At 38.0% G+C, this 22,555-nt stretch overlaps 1 protein-coding gene across 1 annotated transcript; it reads right to left on the reverse strand.

Annotated features, from left to right (window-relative positions):
- Positions 1 to 2,299: 2,299 nt before the first annotated feature.
- On the reverse strand, positions 2,300 to 22,134 carry SFT2D1 (SFT2 domain containing 1). Its single transcript, XM_018077433.2, has 8 exons — positions 22,032 to 22,134; positions 15,631 to 15,717; positions 13,149 to 13,231; positions 9,681 to 9,762; positions 7,248 to 7,283; positions 6,432 to 6,490; positions 5,056 to 5,085; positions 2,300 to 2,985 (listed from the first exon to the last, which is right to left on the reverse strand). Exons 1-8 carry the CDS (start codon positions 22,092 to 22,094, stop codon positions 2,946 to 2,948), a joined length of 480 nt encoding a protein of 159 aa, XP_017932922.1. The 5' UTR covers positions 22,095 to 22,134; the 3' UTR covers positions 2,300 to 2,945.
- Between the last annotated feature and the right edge of the window lie 421 nt (positions 22,135 to 22,555).

Genomic DNA, 22,555 nt, shown 5'->3' on the forward strand with positions numbered 1-22,555 from the left:
GGGTGGGCATGCGGGCACGGATCGGGGTCCTGCCGGCACTGTCCGTCCTTCCTGGACGAGCTTCACTAGCTCGCTGCGGGTGCTACTTCTCCCGGTCCTGTTCCGCCCGACCCACAGCAGAGCCGAAGGTAAGAGTACGGCGGGGCTTACGCACGCCCGAGAGCAAACAGGTTCCAAATTCTTCTCAAAGTCCTCAAGCGTCGAATTGTGAAAGGGCAGTATTTTAATGCCACATTACACTAACACCCTCTTCCCCTCTTCAAAACTTTAATAATATTTTGAGCTCCTTGATTACTTGAATTACCTGAATAAGGTTAGGCAGACAGTACAAGAGTGCAGTCAGTCCCACTCAGACTTAGGGCAGACTTGCTACTACACCAAATTTCAATGCACAAGCCACTCTCTGGCTAAGAGCTGCCCTGCTTACTCATGAAGAGCATAGTCCAGAGATGCTTCTTCCTAGCCTCAGTGCCATCTGTGATTGAGACAAAGTGCACTGCTCAACACTTCTGTTGTGATGTTTTTTTGGTTTGGTTTCATTGTGGGGTTTTTGTTGTTGTTGGTTTTGGGGATTTTTTTTGTTGGTTGGGTTTTTTTTCTGATGGACAAGGCAGCAATTTCCTACCTTTCAAGTCCTACACAACAACAGAGGTTTGTAGAGGTTTCATGGGGCAGCAGTAAGTAAACAAATGTTTCCTATCAATCCAAGATCACTACCACTGCAAAATTTAGCCTAAGTAGTCATGGCATGTGATTTCTACAGAATTTACTTCGAAGTACTATTTTACCTAGCATACCAAAACTTTATCAAAAGATGGGTAGGATGTATGCAATCCACTGGGATAGAGATCTTCACATTTGTGGTTCCACGCTATCATAAAGGGTATTATACTATGAGGATTCATCAACTGTGAGCTTTTGGAATACTCACTAAACAAAGACAGGATGTGAAGAAGCAAAAGATATAGACAAAACAACACAGTGTATGTGCTCTGTATGCAGATGGAGGAACTAAATCCTTAAATGTTCAGGAGAGAAAAACAAGAACACACGATGTAACAGACTTAAGTGCATATGAAGGCCTACCAGTACACAGAACTTTTGGACCTCAGCTCTTGAACCCTTTCTCTCCTGATGATCTCAGTGTTAACTGATCAGCGTTAACTTCATTACTTACCATAGTACATAAATAAATAATAAAAAAATCTGAATAACCAATACCATTCTAATTAAAACTTACAGTGATTAGTTGTGTACCACCAGAACTGATGGACTATGGGCAAAACAAGCTCTGGAGCAACTGAAGGCCCAGCCCTGAAGCACTGACTAGTGGGAAGGGATCCCCTTGTTGTCAGCTGTGATCAGCGGCAGCAAGACAGGAAGGCGCAGTGATGGCCATTACCTGGATTACATCCATCACCACCTAGGCATGTGCTACTTCATCTTCAATGCAAACTGAAAACTAAGAGGAACTAAAAAATTCCCTCAAGGGTCCCCCAGCACCCAGGGGCTGGGGTGGGCAAAGCTGGAGCGGCTGTCACTACACCACAAAGTTACTAGTGAGCCCAAGAGCCTGCTGCAGGGCCAGGACTACCCAGGCCCCCATCACCAGCAGAAAGGATGCCTTGCCATCAATTTGTTGTTTTAATCAGTTAAAAGGTGTTCCTTGGTTGGCAGTTTAGATGCAAAATAATGCAATCACCCTGTATACAGTTTCCCCATAAGATGTTGCTATGTTTTGCAACACACACTGAGATTTACGGGAATGTACTGTACTGCAATTCCTCTCTTTAGCCTGACCCCTGAATACTTAGACGACTGGGGTTTTCCCCTTCCTAACACTGCAGCTCATGTCTTTAAAAGCCATTCCTTCTTCTGTATTTGTGCATTAACAGAAAAAAAAGTGATTCCAAAACAACAGGGTTTGAACACATGAATCAAGCACATCTATCCTGTGCAAAAGAACCTCTGCAATATATTATCAACCACTACGGATTTAACTTTGCTCCAGAATAACTGAATAGCTCTTACTTGAAAAAAATTAGAAATGAGAACCTTTTACTGAATCCAGGCAAAGTATTAAAGTATTCCATTTCAATCTGTCATCAGTTTAAGTCAGGATTAACAGTTTGTCTAAATATTAAAAACGAAGAAGCTTTAAAGTCACTTCTGCAAATCTAATAACCAGATTTGGATATAGTCATGTACATATCCCACTTTTTCTACTTTCATACTTATTCAAGTGTAATGCTGAAATTTGCAGCCTCTGTAGCTGATTCCTAAAGAAAAATATGTTAGGCACCTTTAAAATGAATTTATTTCACAAGTCTCATTTATGCATTTGCCATAAGTTCTTTTAGTAAAAAGTATTTAAGTACGAAAGTTTAAAAAATCATTTAAAATACAGGTTTTCAATAAAATCCAACAAGCATTAAACAGATCTTTCACATATTAGGCTTTTTCCACAAGGCACATGTATAGAACATTTCCAATGAGAAGTTAATTATAACTTACCAAATCTTTACAATGTTTATAAAACTCTAGGAAAACATACAATGGATAATGTACAAACATGAATGGCACCTTGCAAATTTTAGACAGAACTGTAAATGAAATCTTTATGCATACTACCCAGATCATAGTGGCTTGCCTCCACTGAGGAATAAACTGTTACTGGATGCAAAGTAGTTTTAAGACTACTCTGCATTAAGTATTTCAATGTACTTTTTTGTTAAAAAAAAAGCCTGGAAGTTTCAGAGTAAACACAAACAATTCACCAAATTTATTTTTAAAACTCTTTCTAATAAAAATTATTTAATGTCCCAAATGCAAAAGGCAAGGAAAATACTAAATTGTTACTGGTTATTTCAGGAGTGGAAAAGTATAGTTTTCTGAGCAAAATTTACAGTTGGCTTTTAAAGTGGACAGTGGTTCCTGATTATAATTTACCCTAGACAGGATGAGAAGCATTTAATCACAGCATCCCTTTAAAAAGAAAAAAAAAATCAGTTATTTGTTATTTTCTTTATAGACATCTCAACCATCACATATTTAAATTAAAATATGACAGAAACTAAAGACAAATACTAAGAGTTTATTAAATGCAGGATCTGTGTGTGACTACCTCTATGGAAGCGACCAAAGCAAAGGCTCAAGCCAAATCTGAAACACAGGTCTCCCATGCTGTTTATATTCCAGCACATGCTAAAATGCAGACACAGTGTTAAGAACTGCTCTGCAGCACACTTGGAGGCTTAGCAAAGGTCAGAGCCTTATTTCACAAAGGCTGGCCAGCAAGGGCATGGCTGAGGAATGCACCAAATCCAGTCAGTGAGACACAGGTGCTGTGAGTCCAAACCACACTAGAGTTAGACCATCACAGCACAGGAAATAAAGCACAGGCTGAAGGGTTTAAAGTGCAGGCAGGTACTGGCAGTGTAGGATGGAGAGCTGGTGCAGCCTTAAGGTTTGAAAGATCTGAAAGGCTGTATTTTTTTAATTGAAAATAAGCTGTTTTCTGACTGTTAGATGACTCACTTAAGTCTCATTTATTTTTCATTTTCTCAGAAAAGTAACAACTTGCTAAGGAGTGGAATTTGTATTCTGTTGTTAGTTGGCTGAAAAATGAAGAAATATACCATCATGACTCTTTAAAGTCACTGTAGGTATGGGTTTTGGTTTTGTTGCATTTGTTGTTGTTTTCATTTGGGTTTGGTTTGGGGGGCTTTTTTTTTGCCAGAGCCACAACTAACTAAAAAAAAACAAACATAAACCAACAAACCCCCCCAACAAACCCGTGAACAAGTAAATTGTTTTTAAGAGTAAACCATTAATAAACCAAGGAATGATGATTTTGTTGAATTCAAGGTAAATACATACTTTAAACAAATGACATAATACTGTTTTCTTAACATAGTTTAGATTTAGAGCACTGTTTCTGTAGGAAAAGCAGCCTATACAAGAAATTTATGATAGCATTCCACATAAGCAAATAACTCAATAATCCTTAAAGAATTCACTAAATTACTAAAAGCAGTCTGTATAAAATTCAATTCTTTGGCTCATAAAATCTAACAGATAAATAAAACCAGAGAAATTAACTGATGTATATAACCTAATCTTTTTCTGCCCAGAACTTAAAAGTACTATTGGTAGGGGAAAAAAAAAAGAAACAGTGACTGGAAGCTCAACTTGGTTTCTCTAAAGAGCAGATTAAAAAAAAAAAAAAAAAGGAAGGAGCCTACTGAGACTGTCTCCTATCTACTGGAACTACAAGAATTCAGAACACTACTTCTGAATGGGTTAGCTTGGATTGTCAGAAATAGGAAGACAACAATTTGAAGCCTAAGTTCAGGTAAAGTATTTTATCCACTGTAACTATCAACTACTAAAAGTCCTTCCTAGATGAAATCTGAAGCTTTAAAAAAACTTGTTGGTTTGTTTTTTTAAAAACACACTGTTGAAAAACCAAACTGCATTTTTCATGAATCGTTACAGAAAAAATAGATTCTTATATTGGATTGCTTGCATGTGTTTTCACTTTGTGTTTGGCTAGCCTTCATTCCCTTTTTGTACATGAGAGTGAAAACAAAGAGAAGCTTGCCAAAATGGAAATTAACACAAAGCATTGCCTTTGCCTCTCCCAAAAATGATGGACGAATTCAGAAATAGACTAAGCAGCTGAAAGGATGTTGTTCATTTGCTTTTAACTAAGCCCTCAGATCTGTAAGTTAACTTTAATAGATCTGTAAGTTAACTTTAATTTTAATACCAAAAAAGTCACTATTGTATCACTGTATTTTTAAATCACTGGAGAATTTAAACAGAACCTTGATTTATTTTCAGTGATGAAAACTAGAGAGAAATTTATCAAAGATAATTACTGTGCACTTTATTTGTATTTAAAGCTTATATTAAGCATTAGTTTCGAGTTCAGCTATGTCATTTTCCAAAAATTAAAAGGAAAGGAAGGATGTTATGTTCTTCTCACATACTTACTCCCCAGCATAAAGGTAACTGACTTTTGTTAAGATGAAAATTATTATGCAGACTCACCTTGCAAAAGGAATATAAGACAGACTATACCTGCAAAAAAGAGGAAAAAAGTATATTTGCAGAGTGTTTATGTATCTCCTTGAACTAAATTATTTCACTATAGTCCAGCATTAATAAAAGCAACCTGTTGTAACACAACTTTAAACCAGATTACCTATTCAATTTAATGCTTACCTGAGAAAAGATTACACGTTGGATAAGAACTAAACATATTGACAAGGACTTGGTGGTTTACTTCTCCTTGGCTTTTTTTTTTAATGTAGTTCATATTTACTAATGCACATGAACTTAAAAAGCCAAGATTTACTATGAGCAGACCAAAAAGGAATGCTTCTGGAAAAACTGTATTCAAGATGATATAGACAACTTTTTTCCAGCTTAAAAGAGAATCTAAATTACTATGCAAATATACATGTAATATTTATGTAACTCTAAATACAGGTATATGCTGTAGTATGAACAATATGCCACAACTGTGACACACAAACAGCTGATAATTCTGTTGTCCCCTGAAACTCGCTTCTCACAAGCTTCCAGGTGGTGTTTTGTTCTCATGCCCAGCCTGATCAAAGTGTAGGACACTTAACAAATGCAGAACACAGTCTGAGTTAGTAGTCTTTCCTCTATCCAATACCAAGCATTTGCCTGGGCACAGCACAATGCCCAGCAGTCCCTATCCTGAACAAATGGTTACTTGTCCTCAAACCCAAGTTCAGTATAGACTCTGTGTATTCAGGGCAAGTTCAAACAAGAACTGCAGTCACCTTGGGTTGCCTGAGAGTTAGCACCAAGTAATTCCCCTGGGACAAGGAGACAAAGTATGTATCTCTATGGAGAAAGGAGTAACTTCCAAAACTTCTGCCAGGATTTCAGGCATTCACCTGCACTCATGCATTGCCAAGTCTTTGCCCCTGAGCGCATTTGGATGGTCATCATAGTACCTGCTGCACTAAATTCACCCCCTCTTTACCCAGTGCTGCTGTGTATTCTTGGGACACGACATACCCTATGAAAATGTTTAGTTTCTTTCACTTCAAAAATGAAAAAATAGTTAGAACTCAAAAAAAGAGAGAGATGCATAGAACATATGATTATACTGTTACTTTCACAATACAGAAAAGGCATGAGAATCTTTTTGCATATATATTCCTTTTATAAGGCTTCAGATAAGTTCACACGTTGCAGAATATACTTAAAATTGCCATTTTTGTAAGACGATTGAATATAGATTTTGCTGGAGTTACACAACCTATCTTAGAAGAACAGATTGAGGCTGGCATTTGGGCACACTTACATGTGAAGCATATATATAGGTTTATAATCATGCGGGTGTAGGAGCAGGAAGAAGAAATGAAAAGGAATTTTAAGAATCTTACCAGGTCATTGCCAAAAACTGCAATATGCAGAATAACATCGCCAAACCTTTTTTGTTCCACTAAGTAAAAATGAAGCAAATATGGCAAGTTAGATCATTTAGCACCATTCTATATGGTAAACAATTGGAACAGTCTGTTCAATCAAAAATTGAGTTAGCTGACAATGCCTAAATCTTCATAACTTAATTTGCTACTTCTTTTCTTTCTAACAACTTTCCATTTGTTTTATCCATCACTTCATTAGCATCATGCTATGAAAACATTTTCTAGCTTTGAAAATACTTAACAGCATCAGTGCTACCACTCTCTCATGAGATTGTACTTCTGCAAACATGGAAGTTCATTCCATATGAATATGTCCAGCAACATATTTACTTCTATGGAATGTAGGTACAGCCAGTTTCCAATCAAAATGCTTGAAAGTACTTGTTCTGTTTCTTTTCCATTGTCTTAATTAGCTTAATATTCTGTATCCATGGCTTCTGAAGACCACTACATATTCTCTGATATTTTCTGACATCACTAAAATGAAACGATATTTTAACTTGCTTTTCTTAGTTTTTATTCCAGAGGTCTGCAGACTGAACCTGAAGCTCTAGATTTTGTAGTCTCATCTACATCACAAGCAGGTGGAAATGTGCGTTTGCTTTACAGCCAGCAGGCTCATCACTCCACCTAAGCTCAACTGCACCTGACAACAGAAACACCACACACAAAGCTCATCCTTCCTCCAGAACTGTATCTTAAAGCCACGATACAATTAATAAATTAACGAAGCTGGATTGCTTCTCAGAGGAATAAAGTGTTCTCACTTACCCAGAATACAGCACAAAGAGTCAATACTAGGCAAAGCTGGGGTGAGATGAAAGGAGAGACAAAAAAACCCAGAATGAATACTCAAATACACAACAGAGCAAATACAGTAACTGTTTTCATGTTTTCAATGGGCAACCAGCATTTTCAGAATTGATTTATGAAACATGCAGAGCCAAGGCCTGAGACACAGTGACTGTCATGCTGAACTCCACGTAAAGTGGTGTTTTCCAAAGCACAATATGAGATATGCGTGGCCAGAAAGGTGGGACGAGTCTTGGAAGAAAGAGGTGGAAGAAATTGACTTCAAGAACCAAGAGCAGTATAACCAGGTGTGTGTAGCCTTATGTGTAGGTCTGTTAAGAGGTGGGGTTAGATGAGAAAGCTTGATTGAAAGCAACCAGTCTGGGAACTGCTACTCTATTATTTCAGTACATACTATCATTCTGAATCTAGTATTTGTAACAACCATTTCTGACAAGAAAGGTATGTGCATCACTACAATCCATTATTAAAAACATCCATTCACCATTACGGTATCCGGCAAACAGAGGCTATACTTCATCTGCCAGTGCTTTTTTATCTTCTGACAGTAATGAAGAGCCCACTAGGGAGCAGCTGCCTCAGATACAGTGAAAACGCTCACGTGAAGCTTTGTTCAAGGTACTTATATACTTCTGATGGAACATTACAATGATATATTTGGTTTACTATGCCAAGTAATCACACCATTTGTGCAAGCTTAATCATCACTTTGAACTTTTCCACTAAATCTCATCTGGCTTCCTCCACTTGTCATTACACATAGTAGAAAACAGAAAAAAACCTCTAAATTAGTTTTCACTGAAAAAAATTTGTTGGTGTTTTATTGAAAGAAAAAGAACAGACTCTTGAAATTTTCCAAATTTGTTTGTGACTCCTGAACTGCCTACAATTCTAGCTTTGTGTTAGGATGGGGATTAAAACAGTCAAATACATCCAAAGTTTTCAAAACTTTATAAATTTTCCAGTTCTTCTCTGTTTTACTGAAATTTTCCATCATAACTGTCTTAGCTCTCATCCAGTGTTCATGATCACTATTCAGTAAAACCTTTCGTTCTCTTTTCCCAAACTTTTTGGTAGCGCCTTTGCACAGGTAGGTAGGTCTGTGATGTTTTCACTACTATCTGTTCTCTTTCCATTTCCCTGATGTGTATTGTTTCTACAGCCTTCAAAGCAAGTTATTTTGTCACCATGCCTGAGCATGGTGGATAATAGGATCATCAGAGCAAAATGATTTTTGTGCCTGCTGTTTTAAGGGTCTGGCTTAGGCTCTCAGTTTCACCAGAAAAAGCCCACAGCTGTAAAGTGTTGCAGAATTCATACTCAGCAAACACAGACTCTAGAAAACTGGAGATAACCTTGGACATTTTTACTGCAGACCTACAAAACATAGCTTCCCTAGGACTTGTAACTTGGTTGTAAAAGATGGCAAAACAAAACAAAAAAAAACCAAACCAAACAAATCTCTTGAAAAAAGCTTGGAGTCCAAGCTAAGGATCAAGTGACTTTCCCAAAAGATATGGGCAAACACGAGCTTCCTAAATAAGATTATAACTTTTTTTTTTTTTTTAAAGTGGGTGTGTGAGAGGAAAACCATACAATCCATATGACAGACATCCAGAAAAAATTTTGCACCCACATCAGCTCTAATCAAGTAGAAAAAAAGTTATATGATAGGGAGAATAGGAATAGACAACTACATTTAAAAAATAACAGTTGAAACAAATCAGGGAGGAACAGGAAAGAGATGAAATACAAAACAGAGGAGCAGCAAGGGCAGAAAGTTGAAGTACCTAATATAGAGCTTTGGGATAGGAATTCTGATATTGGAGATGGGGGGGTTTTTCCATCCCCCTGGAAGAAGAAATGATGGTCATGGAAGTAAAGGAGCCAAAGATGTCACAATGGAGAATCACGAAGCTGAACATGTGACTTCCCACACTTTGAGGGAAATAAATTATTTTTCTCTATTGCTTTAAAAGTGCTGAACCACTAACCTTTACAGACAGAGCTGCAGCCAACAAACAACTGTCAAGCTACACTTGGTGACCACTGACTTTTCACAGTAGCTAAAAAGTCTCTCTCTTGCCTTGTTCTTGAAGAAAATATTTTAGAAAATAAATTAAAAATAATCAACCTACTATTAGCATTTAGTAAGAATTATTCAGTAAAAAGAACATGTCACTCCAAATGATTAATTAAAAAAAACCCAAAAGCAACAAAAACACAGGCTGATAGAAAGGAGCTAGATAATCTCTATGACATACAAAGCTAAACAGCTTGACTGTTATTTTTCAGTACAAAGAAATAATCTCCCTTTAGAAAAGCCTCAAATTTAGCTTTGAGGCTAAAGGAAAACTTTTTAATAAAAGGAAATAAAGACAGCATATTTACCAACATCACAATTGTAGCTATTAGTCGTTTTGGATCAAACATTGCTTTCAATTGCTTCAGTGGCCCCATCAGGAAACATGTACTAATAGGAAAGAAAAAAACAAAACAATGTTAAATCACTTTCAAATAACTCTTTGTAAAAGGCAGTGGGTAATTAACCAGTTTTCTGACAGTTAGATGAATTCAAAGGCTCTAGGAAAAAAAAAAAAGGTATTTCAGTGTTTAGCAACAGAAACTCACTAGAACAGAAGGTGAAATACTTCATGAATTTAGCCCTGGAAACAGTTAGACTCTCCCTTGGTCACAAAATTCTTTCCAAACCATTAACATAGTAAAAAAAGTAATAGGCAAATACAAGAACACTATTACGTTGGCTGAGGTCAGAGGACACCCAGGACAGAGGGTGTGACAAGGATATACTTAAGGAATAACAGAAGAGTAGAAGCAGATCGGTTTTCATGAACTCTTTCATCATCCAAGAAAAAAGCACATTTCTAATAATGTTTGATGGTGTTGAATGCCATTTATAAATAAATAGAGACAATGAAGAAAGCAGTGCAGTTATAGGTAAATTTAAATCATGTTAGAGACACAAAAAGGGAGGAGATTGAACAATGACTGTAAGTAGCCCTACATTAATTTAGAAATGTGTGGGTAGTCCAAGATGTTTTGACTGTTATTTTAAGATGACAAGCACCATAATATATAAGAAAAAAAAAAAGATGACAAAACTCAACTCTACAAAAGAAAATAAAGATCATATCCAAGAGAATGGGAACAAGTACAGTGGTTAGAGGAACAACAACAACTAAAGGCTTTTTTACAAAAAAACCCATTATGCTGTAAGTACAGCAGAGGGTTATCAAGGTGAAGTTTAGTGAATTTCATGTTGAAGCTGTTTTAAGAACTGACTTGTCAAAATAATGTAAAGATTACAAAGACCAAACTTCTGCAGAAAATTTCTGCTTAACAATAAACTTTTTTACCCAGACGGCATGCAAGTAGCTACAATCAAGATTACAGGAAAGCTCTAACTTTTTGGTCAAACTCGGCAAGCAAAAAGGAAAGAAAAAGTTCAGTAGTTTTTACTAATCCTCCTGCTTTTTTCTACTCCGTAGTTAACTTGAAGGGAGAACAAACCATCAGCAACACTATGCTGTTCATGCAAAGAAATGCCATCTGAACTAAGAACTCACAACCACAGGAGTAATTCTCTGGCTTCAAATATTCTGAGATGAGTCTCTTTGTTCCCTGACATTGAAGTCATTTTCCTTTGTAGAAAACACAACAATTTAGTGAGAGAATTAGAATGCCTGTAATCTTGTGGTGCTCTGAATGCTTTACTAGAGAGTAGAAAACCTAGTTTAACACCTTTTCTAGTTAACAGTTATTTATATGAAATTAAACAATCAGTAGCAGGGAAGAGTTCGATAGAGGTTCCTCCTTCCTCCTTCTAAGACAGAAGAAATATGGGAATCCACATCCCAAGCAGTAAATAGAACTCAATCTTCCACACCCAGATGTTCCCTTACCAGCAACTTCATGCATACAACCCCTTCTCTTCACTTTTTTCTTAAGTTGTGTAGACAGACCTCAAAAGTCCGTATTAAATGGGAAAAATGTTTTCACAATTCAATAGGAAAAAAGTTTTAAATTCACTGCAATCCACACTAACTTTTTCTTAGTATTTTTTCATCTTGTCTGCTGAGCCATAAAATTAAATTAAGACAAAAAAAAGGGGATCTGAAGAACTAGAAGAAAAAATTAGTTAGCTAATGGAAGGATAGGGATGATGAAAATATGGTGGTAAAAAGGAGTGAAATTTAGGCCACGTAAAGTAGGCAGAAGAAAATATAGAAAGCAAAATGGGTTGTTTGTAATCTGATGAGCATTGAAAGACAGACATCACAAGAGGTTCTCCAGAGAGGAGATTCCATAGGGAGAAAAAAAGAAAGGCTGAAAAACAATTCTAGAGGTCCTGCAGTTAAACAGGATATTTTTCTTAGATACAACACATTCTGTAAGAGATACACTCATCATCCCAGAGAATATCAAGTATCATTGTTATCATGTTCATGGCTAGAAAATTATAGTAAAAACAGGCTAGAGAGGAATAAACAGGCTAATAGGACTGGTAACTGCATTTTGTTTTAAATACAGACTTGCGAACAAGCCTGAAAAAGTTTAAATCTGCTTGTCAGTTTGGGATTCTATTGTCATTTCCTACTGTTCATAGAACACAGTTGCCTGTTGTTTATATCTGAAAGGACTACTGGAGGAAATGGGGGGCCTCTCTTTTCTTCTAACTTTAGTTGGTGTCCAGACTAAAGTTTTTCAGCATTCTCCTAAAAGAAACAACAGTCTGTAAAAACTTTCCTCTTAATTAGACTTGATTAGTACCAAGTTTCTAAAATTCTAATTTGAAGCAGTGAAAACACATGCAAAGTACTAGGTAAAAACGAAACAAAACATCCCAAACCAACAACAAAGAGTAAGGTAAGGGAGAGAAAGGGAAACACTCAGCACTGCCTACCTCCAGTATTAATTTTTTGTCTTGTTTTAGTATGAGATGGAGTAGTTCTACAAATGAGATTCAATTTCAGTATAGAAATTTTTGGCTCCTAACAAATTTGTTGAGGAAAAGCAGTACACCTTCACATTTCTCAAACGTTAATGTCACATGACCAGAGTTTTAACAGATTAACAATGCTTTGATTCAAGAATTAAGTCACTTGACTAAAGTAATATAGTCCATGAAAGTCAAGACCAGACTCAATGGCATTTGAGTCCCATGACCATGCATCAACTACACTAAGATCATAAGAGAAGGAGGACAAAGAGAAACTGAAAATACTTCATGGACACTGTTTCTTACATGTCTTTCAAACCGTGAAAGAAAAGTTTTTGATCCTAAGAGTTCCCTTCTGCAAATCTTTTAAGACTGTTATGTGGAATACTTCCAAGAATCAAACAGTTTAAAAATACACTGTGAATGATTTTTAGGTTCTGCTTTTGCCCTTACAGTCAAAACAAGGATTTCCTGAACATCTCCTTTTTCAAAGAATTTTCTCTTGAGAGAGAAACAGGATGATTGCTCTGCTAAAAGCAAAAAGCTCCTTCCAGTAAGAAAGCATCCACACAGTATGGAGACTACCACCTGCCCCTGAAACTGAGGTACTTCTGTACCTGGCAGAAGGACTTAGCTGTAAAAAGTACAAAACATTCAACGAGCAATTTGTTACTCAGATAGCAGTTGTGATGTGTCCACAAAACAAACATGTAAGATAACTGATATGCAACAATTATGACCGTGTTAAAACTGTTAAATAAGTTTTTATGTTATTATCATTTCAATATGAAAACAGTATTGTTTATATACAACATAAACACCATTCTAGAGCAAAAGCAAATGGAAATGTAGATGAAAAGGAGGGTACTCTTCTAATAACCATAACTAAGAAATCGTACCTGGCTAACGCAGCAATATTTCCCAGGGTGTAGAACACTGCAAAAAGTTTGATCCCCTTTGGGAGCCATAGCAATGCTGTTCCCTATAAAAGATAAGTTATTTGTATGTTTGCAATTAGTTAATTCAATTTATTTAGATTTTATAGTCTATGAATATATTTTCATGCTATGAAGAGCATCATTCTGACATAACAATAGCAAAGTACCCTGCTCTCAGAGTTGCAGCAGTCACTACTCAGCATACTTCTATTGCCACCTGCTGGCAAAACAGTGTGTTGGTTTACTGTATTTCACAGTATCTTTACAACTAGGCAATATTTGTTTATATTGTTTAACACATTTATTTGTACTGTTTATATTCTATTTACTGCACTTTCAGTTTTGTTACAATGCCCCACTGTACATCCTGCACCTCCACACACAAAGGATAAACTGTCTTAAAACCACACTAATATTCATCTCCTTTCTCCTCCAATCAACCATCTGGTTTTGCAGTTTAATATGCACTAAGGCTGATTAGAAATATTTTAGAACTCTTACTTCCAGACATTTCTTATTTCCACTAAACACAAAAAAATCCAAACCCTTCTGCTGATCACAGTTACCTGTGATGAGCAGAGAGAAATGGAATCATAGAATGTTTGGCATTATAAGGGACCTTAAAGATCATCTAGTTCCAACCCTCCTGCCATGGGCAGGGACACCTTCCACTAGACCGAGTTGCTCAATGCCTTGTCCAACCTGGCCTTGAACACTGCCAGGGATGTGGCATCCACCACTTCCCTGGGCAACCTGTTCCAGCACTTCACAGTAAAGAATTTCTTCCATATATCTAACCTAAATGTCCCCACTTTCTGTTTATACCCATTACTCCTTTTTGTATCACTACAGTTCTTGACAAAGAGTCCCTGCCTAACTTCCTTGCAGGCCCCTTTCAGATACTGCTATGAGGTCTCCATACAACCTTCTCTTCTCCAGGCTGAACAGCCCCAATTTTCTGAGCCTGTTAGAGCCTAAATGGAGCCTAAGCTTGAAGCAAAACAAGATGTGATGTGGACACTGTGTCCTGGGGAAAAAAAAAAGAAAGAAAAAAAGCAACTATGTTCTACCCAATTGCTATTTCAGTGCAAATCCGTGGTGTCAGTTTGCACAGTAGAAGCAGCTATGGAAAGCTGAAAGAAAAGAGTGTAACTGTATTCTACAATGAAAGCAACAGACACTTTGCAAAGACTTGATTAAAGAAAAAACACCACCTTCAATTTTCATCAGCCAAGAACTTAATAAATCTACCAAAAGGTCCATAATCCGAATAAGAAGGCAGCCGAGTTGCCAGCTCTCTCTTACATGGCAAAACTTAGCTAGGAAGCTAAATTCTACAAGATGTGAGCTTCACAAACACACTGCTCAGAGTTTTGACTCTTATTAAGTTCAAGATAATTCAAGGAAGCTTTAAGAAACCAAGATCCAAAAGCCTTTTATCTGTTGTTTCATAGTATTACACCATATGATACAGAATAGACATAAAGTTTAAATACTAAAAAAAAAATAGCAGCAAAATCAGTGATGTTAACATGCCCAGAAATAGATGTTAAAGCACAAAGGTGATGTGTAGTAAAATTTGTGATTATACTGGTTAAATATCGAGGGGGGAGAATGTCAGGCACAGGGAGTCAACCAAACCTAAAAAAGGGTTATTCCCATCCAATCTTGAGCTCCCTCCCTAGAACTTGCTCCCTCTCCAACACAAGTATCTAGCTAGAGATGTCACTGTACTTAGCATAGATATCAATACGGAGAATACCACTCTCTATTTCCTTTATTGATCTGATTACTATTTAAATAAAACCTCTCACAGGTAAGAGCATCAATTGTTTTTTCACCGGCTTCTGGGACTTCCCATGCAGCTGAAAACTTCCAGCAGATTTTGATTAACCAAAACAATTAACAGATCTCAACTTTTAACTGCAGGCTTCAGACTCCTGCCAGCCCCTCAAGTTCACGAATGAATAAATGATTTGCTGACTCTAATAACACCAGGAATGCAGCAGGTTTTTCAAATGTCAATTAGTATCACAGTCATCACCTATTGATTTGTTAAGTGTGGTAGGTTACACTTGTGGTTTCTTCATCCTTTAAAAACCTTTCAAGCTTAACCTCTTTTCCCCTTTTATTGAAGAGAATAAAAATGAGATGGGTTACAAATCTACATTTTGTCAGTCTTCAAACCGTTTAGTAAGAAAATCTATTCTGCTACAATAATAATGCTCTCTGCTGTGAGTGGAAGAAAACTCGTCAAAATCATAATTCAGAGAGCAACAGCCCTACATGCCAATAATACATTTAACGTCCAGTTAAATTTGTGGATACAAAGTTTAGAGTACAGAATAAAGCAAACACAGAACCACACATAAAGTGTGAATATGAATGAGGCTCTACTGTAGAACAGTAATAAAGCACAGGGAAAAAAACACTCTTTACTTACAAGAAAAGAGCACACGATGCCAGCAACAAAGCATATGGCAAACCATCTGACTCGAGTACCAAAGCTGAGTGTTGAGGCATCAAGGACCTTAATAGGAAGACAGGAAAAAAAGAGGATATTACAAATCCAGTTTTGAACAATCTAAAGGAAATTTTTCCTTTACCGCTGAAGTTCTTAATTTCAAACAAAATATTTTTTTAGCCAGAAACAATCATTTTACCTTGCTGAACAGTCACTTGCATATTAATTCTTTCATATTACAAAATTTTATTAACAGTCTGGAAATATATTTCCAAAACAAACAAAAAGGACAAAACCCGTGAAGGTATATCCTGGCATTCACGCAATACAACTCCACTTTCAAACACTTTCTTTTACCATTCAAGTGAAAATTATCACAACTGTACCAAAGTAAAAGAATGGATGAACCTTCTAGCAATTTGCAGTGGAATATATCTATTTGTGCAGCATTGTAGGTTCCTATAAACATTACTACCTTTTCCTGTTACTAGAGAGGATCCCTTGTACATACTATTACCAGTATCCACAGCAAGCATTATGACTCTGCTTCAGTTACTGTTCCTTACAGGGTAAAGGTGTAGGCAGATTAACACACAGCTTGTGTTAATCAGACAGTTAACCTGCTGAAAGAGATTATTCTACTTCCTCCTTCTGCAGTGACTCCAGAACCTTTAAGACCCCCCTAATGAGCTGAACTAGCTGACAAAACTCACAATGTGGGAAGAGGACTAGTGTGTCTTCTATTCTGATGACTTAGTCCTAATGAGCCAAATCAGCTCTACAAGCTGTCAGAAAAGCCACAGGGCTGATGTAAAGAAAGAGACATGGCCACAGAGCTGGCAGAACAGTCCCCTTCAGCAGCAGTGACTTGTTAGATATGCTCAGATCATCTTCCCCACCCATGCTGTAAGAACAATGTATTTCAGCTTATTCCAGGTCACTACAATTAAATATACTTCCTATTCTAAACTGGCCTATTAAGTGAAGCATTGCTTCAGCTTACATGAGATGATTACAAAAAGCCAACTTTCCTATTTGTTCAGATGACACAAACAAACTTGCCCTCTTGTTATCTAGTCTACAAATATTTTAATCAAGTCTTATTAACCAAATATACAAGTTAGGCCTTCCCCAGCCAATGAGTATGATGTTTCTCCTACTCTCTGGAGAAATTTCTCTTTCACACAGTGGTAAGTGAAGCAATGAAATTTGGTTACTACTCAGAACAATGTCACATCTGTACAAATGAAGAATCCATATCTAGTTTAATAAAAATATGCTACACGCAAGCACACGTATATGTGCTGGGATGAATCATCATCTGAGGGTATGTCAACAAGGAATAGCTTGGACTATTTTCTTTATAAACTTTTATAAAAAAATCAGCCACCTTACTTAATAAAATAAATACTTTGAATATTTATTTAAGAAGGGGGAGAAGAGTAGTAAAAATAATCTTTTACACTGGCTTACTGTCTGAGCAGACACAGAGCTGGGATACCCTGTTGTTCTGAGTTTGGTTTCCTTTTTTCTGTGTTCAGCAGTTAAGACAGAACTTCCCAAAGGTCAGAAGATGTAGCTTACCTTGTTAGGTCCAACACTTTATCCTTATGCACGCATTAAAGAAACAGACAAAAACAGTAACTGAAAGATGGTTTAGTATTTGAAATCATATTTGATAGTCACAATCCTGAATGCCTACACATGTTCAAAGTGTAGGAAGAGCTGGTAGGACATAGCTGAAGATATCCACTTCAATCACACTTTTAGTTACACCTATTAATCACAAGCATTCGCGCACACACACACACGCGCGCACACACACACACACACACACAGAAAAAATCCTTTCCATCCCTGCTCAGAAATGAATAGTGGATAGGCCAAGACTATCAGTAAACCCAACACACACTTTCCAGATTGCCTAGAAAACATGGAAAGGATGAAGATAAATCATTTATTCAGGTGTATCAGGCAGATTGCTGCCACTTACTGATATTCTACTTCTCATCTTAATATCTACGGTGCTACTGAAATGACTAACAGGAAATTTCATTCTTCATATAAATTTGTGAACAGCTTTATCTTCATCTAAATCCCTAAGAGTTATGAGTTGAAAAAAATACAAACACAAGAAACAAGAGAACCACACAAGGGCTTGAAGCAAACAATGCCACAAGATTTAAAACATGATTTTAAAACTAGTTCCATACATTTTATGGATTTCTTAAAAACTTAGATTGACAATACATGCACATGAACTACAGGAAGATGGGCTGTGGCATGAGGGCTGCCAGAGCACCACAACATAGCATTCTCTGTAATAATAAATTAATTGGCATTAAAATGAAGGCTGATCCTCCAACCACTCCCGATGCCATCACCATTTATGTTGTGAAGCTGAACCTAGATAATGCAGTGTTTGAAACTCTGAAACTTGAGATCTGGTAATGCATTTTCTTAGTCCCTGATACCTAAGAGTATCTCTTAGAGGAGTCTGAGGGCATACTTCATTGCAGTCTACAGCTTCCTCATGAGGGGAAGAGGAGGGGCAGGCACTGATCTCTCCTCTGTGGTGACCAGTGACAAGACCCAAGTGAATGGCCTGAAGTTGTGTCAGGGGAGATTTAGTCTGGATATTAGGAAAAGGTTCATCACCCAGAGGGTGGCTGGGCACTGGAACAGGCTCCCCAGGGAAGTGATCAGGGCACCAAGCCTGACAGAATTCAAGATGTGTTTGGACAATACTCTCAGACACATGGTGTGATTCTTGGGGATGCCCTGTGCAGGGCCAGAAGTTGGACTCAATGATCCTTGTGGGTCTCTTCCAACTCAGGAAATTCTATGATTAATACTTTTTAGGTTTCATGGAAACAATGGAACTCATTATCTTTTCAGGATGCCTGTTCCACCCCTACAGGGAAGTACCTTGCTGCAAAAGGTGAGTAACAGCTACACAGTTCAACTACATAAACCACAGACATCAGCTTGTGCTAAAATGCCGGGCTATAATCTGTAGAAGTTGAGGACCTGTCACAGCATGTGTCTATTCTGCCACACGTGCTGCAGAAGCAGTAATGTCTATACAAGGGACCATGAGACACTCTGAAGTAACAGCTTAGTTTCTCAGAAACTATGAAATGGAACCCTACAAATAAGTAGGAAATAAGCAGGAAACAACGCAAGGGTGATTAGGATTTTTTTGTGTGACATAAACCATACAGCTAATTCCAGATTTCGGATAAAAAGAGTTGGCATTGCAGTCTATGATATTTGCATTAGCAGAAGCTTTTACTTAAACCACTGAAAAAATTGCCAGGCAAGTTCCACATCTGGGGAAAGATTCATATGGAGAACTAGACAGTAATGGTGGCAAGGGAGTTCCTGTAAGACACACCTCTCTTGCTGTACTGCTTAGCAGCTTATTTCTTAGAAGAAAAAGAAAAATGAAACAGAAATCAACAAATGGAAATCCTTAGTTTTCTGTAGCTAAACTTTATTGCCAATCTCCTGTGCAAGACGCAAGGATTTTATTCACAGGATATTTCAAGCTAATATTGTATCAAAGAAATGATACAATCCAGAAATTAAGAGGAAACTTAAGTGGAAACTGGAATCTGTAACGGAGACTTCCTGAATCATAAGGAACAGTCTTGCAGTAGTCCAATAGACAAGCTGCAAGTGATGGTTAACACCATCTTTGCTGAACAGTTTGCAACGGACACACAATAAACAAAATTAATAATAATCTGCAAGGCTGCCTTTAATCAAAAATATTTCCTGTGGTTCTGAACATCTACCTAAGCTCCCCCCAAATATTAATGATCTTATAAAAGTTTTCCATGTGGGCAAATCAAAAAGCAGAAACATTTTATTTTACAAGTTTTAAGAAATATTCTAGAAGTTAGCAATTACATCTTTTCTTGATGGTAAATTTAAGAACATGCAAGCAGTGGAGAAAATTCAAACAAATGTCGAGTAAATTTGCAGAATTGAGTTTCTAAGCAATAATTTAAAAATATTTAAAGAGATATTTTCATCTTTCCCTAACAGACTTCCTTATATGTATTTATGTCATCAGTAGAGAGTAAAATATAAGAAATGTAAATATCTGGTCTATTACTCTTTGCTGAAATCTCACTGAATGCTTTAAGCTGCTGTCAGCTGACATGAAACTTAGCCAATGTGTCACATGGACTGATTTTATTTTAGTTTTGGTATTGATTAACTAAAAAGCATAATGCTGCCCTGACAACATCATTACACTGGTATACTTACAATTCATTATTGATCTTTTTGATAATGAATTCCTTTGATTCATTTTTCATAACGTATTTAGAGTAATGGATCTAATTGCAGCAAGAAATGAGTTGGTTTAGAAAGTACAGAACAACTTCAGTGAATCGTAACACAGTTGTTTCGTTATATACGTCTACTTAGCAGGAATTACTACTGACTTCAAGGTAATGGTTCTGTAAAAATCAAGGAGAAAAACACAGAGATATCTATAGATATGAACCATATGATAGCTATTACACAACTGTCAGCTATTGACATTAGCTGACATCAGGGGGCCATTGTTTTTAACCAAACACGTGACGCAGTTCCAGAAAGATCATTACAACAGTTGAAGATTTTACACACAAAATGCATAACCTTATACTTTCTTTCACAACTTTACTTCTTAAAAAGTATTCTTCTCTTCATGGGTACATTAGAACTTTTCTGTTCTAATACACACACTTTAAAAATAGTCAGCACCATTCAGCTATAGCTTTAGTGAATGTCATGTATGAATTTCCTCACTAAAAAAGGCTTGATTTCCAGTGTTCTACAAACAAGTCGCTACTTTGAGAGTAACCTACAGATGAGAAATTGCCTGACCTAAGCACTTGATTTTTTTTTTCTTCAGTGGGTATTAATTTATTTTAAAGATCTTTCTGGTTCATCTCAGCGTGCAGCTCCTTTGTACTGTGCCAAAGACACATTTATATGTTTTCTTCTATCGTGTACTGGATAGGCTTTAAATATAGGCACACTTTTATTATTTAAAGTCTTCTCTGGCTATAACAATATCATTACGTGCAATAGTGAAATCATATATAGTTTAATTACTGACATTTAACAAGTAACACACTATTAGCTCAGTTTTCTCCTCAGGATATATACTTCAAATATAAAAAGTATTAGAGATGTAGGCATTTATCTGTTGATCATCGCTTTAAACATCACAGCATCAAGTAAAGGAAACCTCTGTGTCACTATCATGTGCCTCATGTGAAATGTGCCTAGTGATGGCAGATTAATTCTCTTGGAACTGAAGTGAGATTAATGGAAATGTAAGTCTTTATTTGATAATCTTGAGACAAGATCAGAAGGTGAAGAATCCTTCCCAAATGCTGGGAGCCAGTTCTGGTGTGAAAGCGCAGATTCTGCACTGCTTCCAGAATTAGCTGCGGACAAAATTTAGCTGCTTTATTGTTGCAAAGAGGCCAAGTTCTTAAACCTCGAAGATGAGCAGCAATTCAGTACAAAACCAAATGAAGCATGTCAGCAGCAAGCTGCTAGGACTAATATTATACCAGCTATGCTCAGGCTGTTTGCTAGTTGCAGTCAGACACAGGCTGCTCTACATTCCAGCTTCCTCCACTGCGCTCCAGCACCCTGCAGCAACCAGTATCAAGATATTCCTTGATGTGGGGCACTTTGACCTGCAGTCACACCGATTAAGAGGGAGCTGATAGAATAAATGGTTCTTTGTAAGTATGCTGTTTTGCTTCAGCCTAGAGATTAATTCTCAGGAATGTATGGTGTTCAAGCGCAGTAAAACTGAAACAAAGAGATAAGAAAGATAGTGGGAAGGAAATACAAAAATGAAGTTGTACTTGAGGAGTATGGCGAAAAAAGTAACTTCAGCACAATATACACAAAACTATCTTTCTCTAAAGAAAATCTTTCTTTGCTTTTGCAAATTCAAAGGCACAAGGAAATTGAGAAGCAATTTACACAGAATCATAGAACTGGTCAGGTTGGAAGGGACTACAGTGGGCGGCCATTTGGTCCAAACCCCATGCTTAAGCAGGGTCGCCCTAGAGCACAAGCAAACCTTTCTTTAGAAAGAAAACCTGTTGTTTGACTGATCAAGTACCAAGGCCAGGCAGTAGGAAGAGCACACATGACACAAGGAGACCCTGCTTGTAAATTAAATGACAAATAAAACCAAATGACCCCAAGCCACCAACAGAGCAAAAAGCTTCACACAACAAGAATATGCCAAAACTCATACACCGGACAGTGTCTGGTGCCCATAACCCTCATCCCTCGGCGCACGCAGCAAACTTCGAGGAGGAGGAGGGAAGACAGGCCCTCCCGGGCGGTCCCTGCGCCGTCAGTCCCTGCTCCTCGTCGTCCTGCCCGGCCAGCACCCGCCGCAGCTTCTCCATGCCGGCCCTCCTCCGGCCGGCCGGGCCGGGCCGCGCCGCCGGGGACGGGACGGGACGGGACGGGACGGGACGGGACGGGACGGGACGGGACGGGACGGGACGAGCCGCTCCACCGCCGGGCCCCGGCCCAGCCTGGAAGTGACGCGCCCCCCGCGGCCGTGGCTCGGGCCGCGCCTGCGCGCTGGGGCGGTGGCCCTGCGGAGGGGGGATCCCGGCGCCTGTGGCGGGCGCCCTCGTGGGGCAGACATGGGAGACGGCCGGCGCCGGGTGGGCGCCTGTGCAGTCCTCGCTAGAGGCGATGGGGAGAAAGAAGGGATTTTTCAGCCTGTCATCTCTGCCCGCGGAATCGGTGTGCTCAGTGTGCACGGCAGCGCGACTTGCATGAGCGCGGTGGTGCGAGCTGATGGTTAAATAAAGCCCTGTGGACAGATATATAGGACACAGCACCGCGGGTGTTCGGG

Source organism: Manacus vitellinus, unplaced genomic scaffold, assembly GCF_001715985.3.
Source record: "Manacus vitellinus isolate BGI_N305 unplaced genomic scaffold, ASM171598v3 scaffold_37_pilon, whole genome shotgun sequence".
Lineage (NCBI taxonomy): Eukaryota > Metazoa > Chordata > Aves > Passeriformes > Pipridae > Manacus > Manacus vitellinus.

What these genes read in the sequence shown, in the direction of transcription:
- SFT2D1 (XM_018077433.2), bottom strand. Translation starts at nt 22,094, where the DNA reads ATGGAGAAGCTGCGGCGGGTGCTGGCCGGGCAGGACGACGAGGAGCAG. An exon ending in AGCAGGGACTGACGGCGCAG is followed by an intron (nt 15,718 to 22,031) that starts GGACCGCCCGGG and finishes CTTCCTATTAAG; the next exon opens with GTCCTTGATGCCTCAACACT. An exon ending in TCTTATATTCCTTTTGCAAG is followed by an intron (nt 2,986 to 5,055) that starts GTGAGTCTGCAT and finishes TTCTTTTTAAAG; the next exon opens with GGATGCTGTGATTAAATGCT.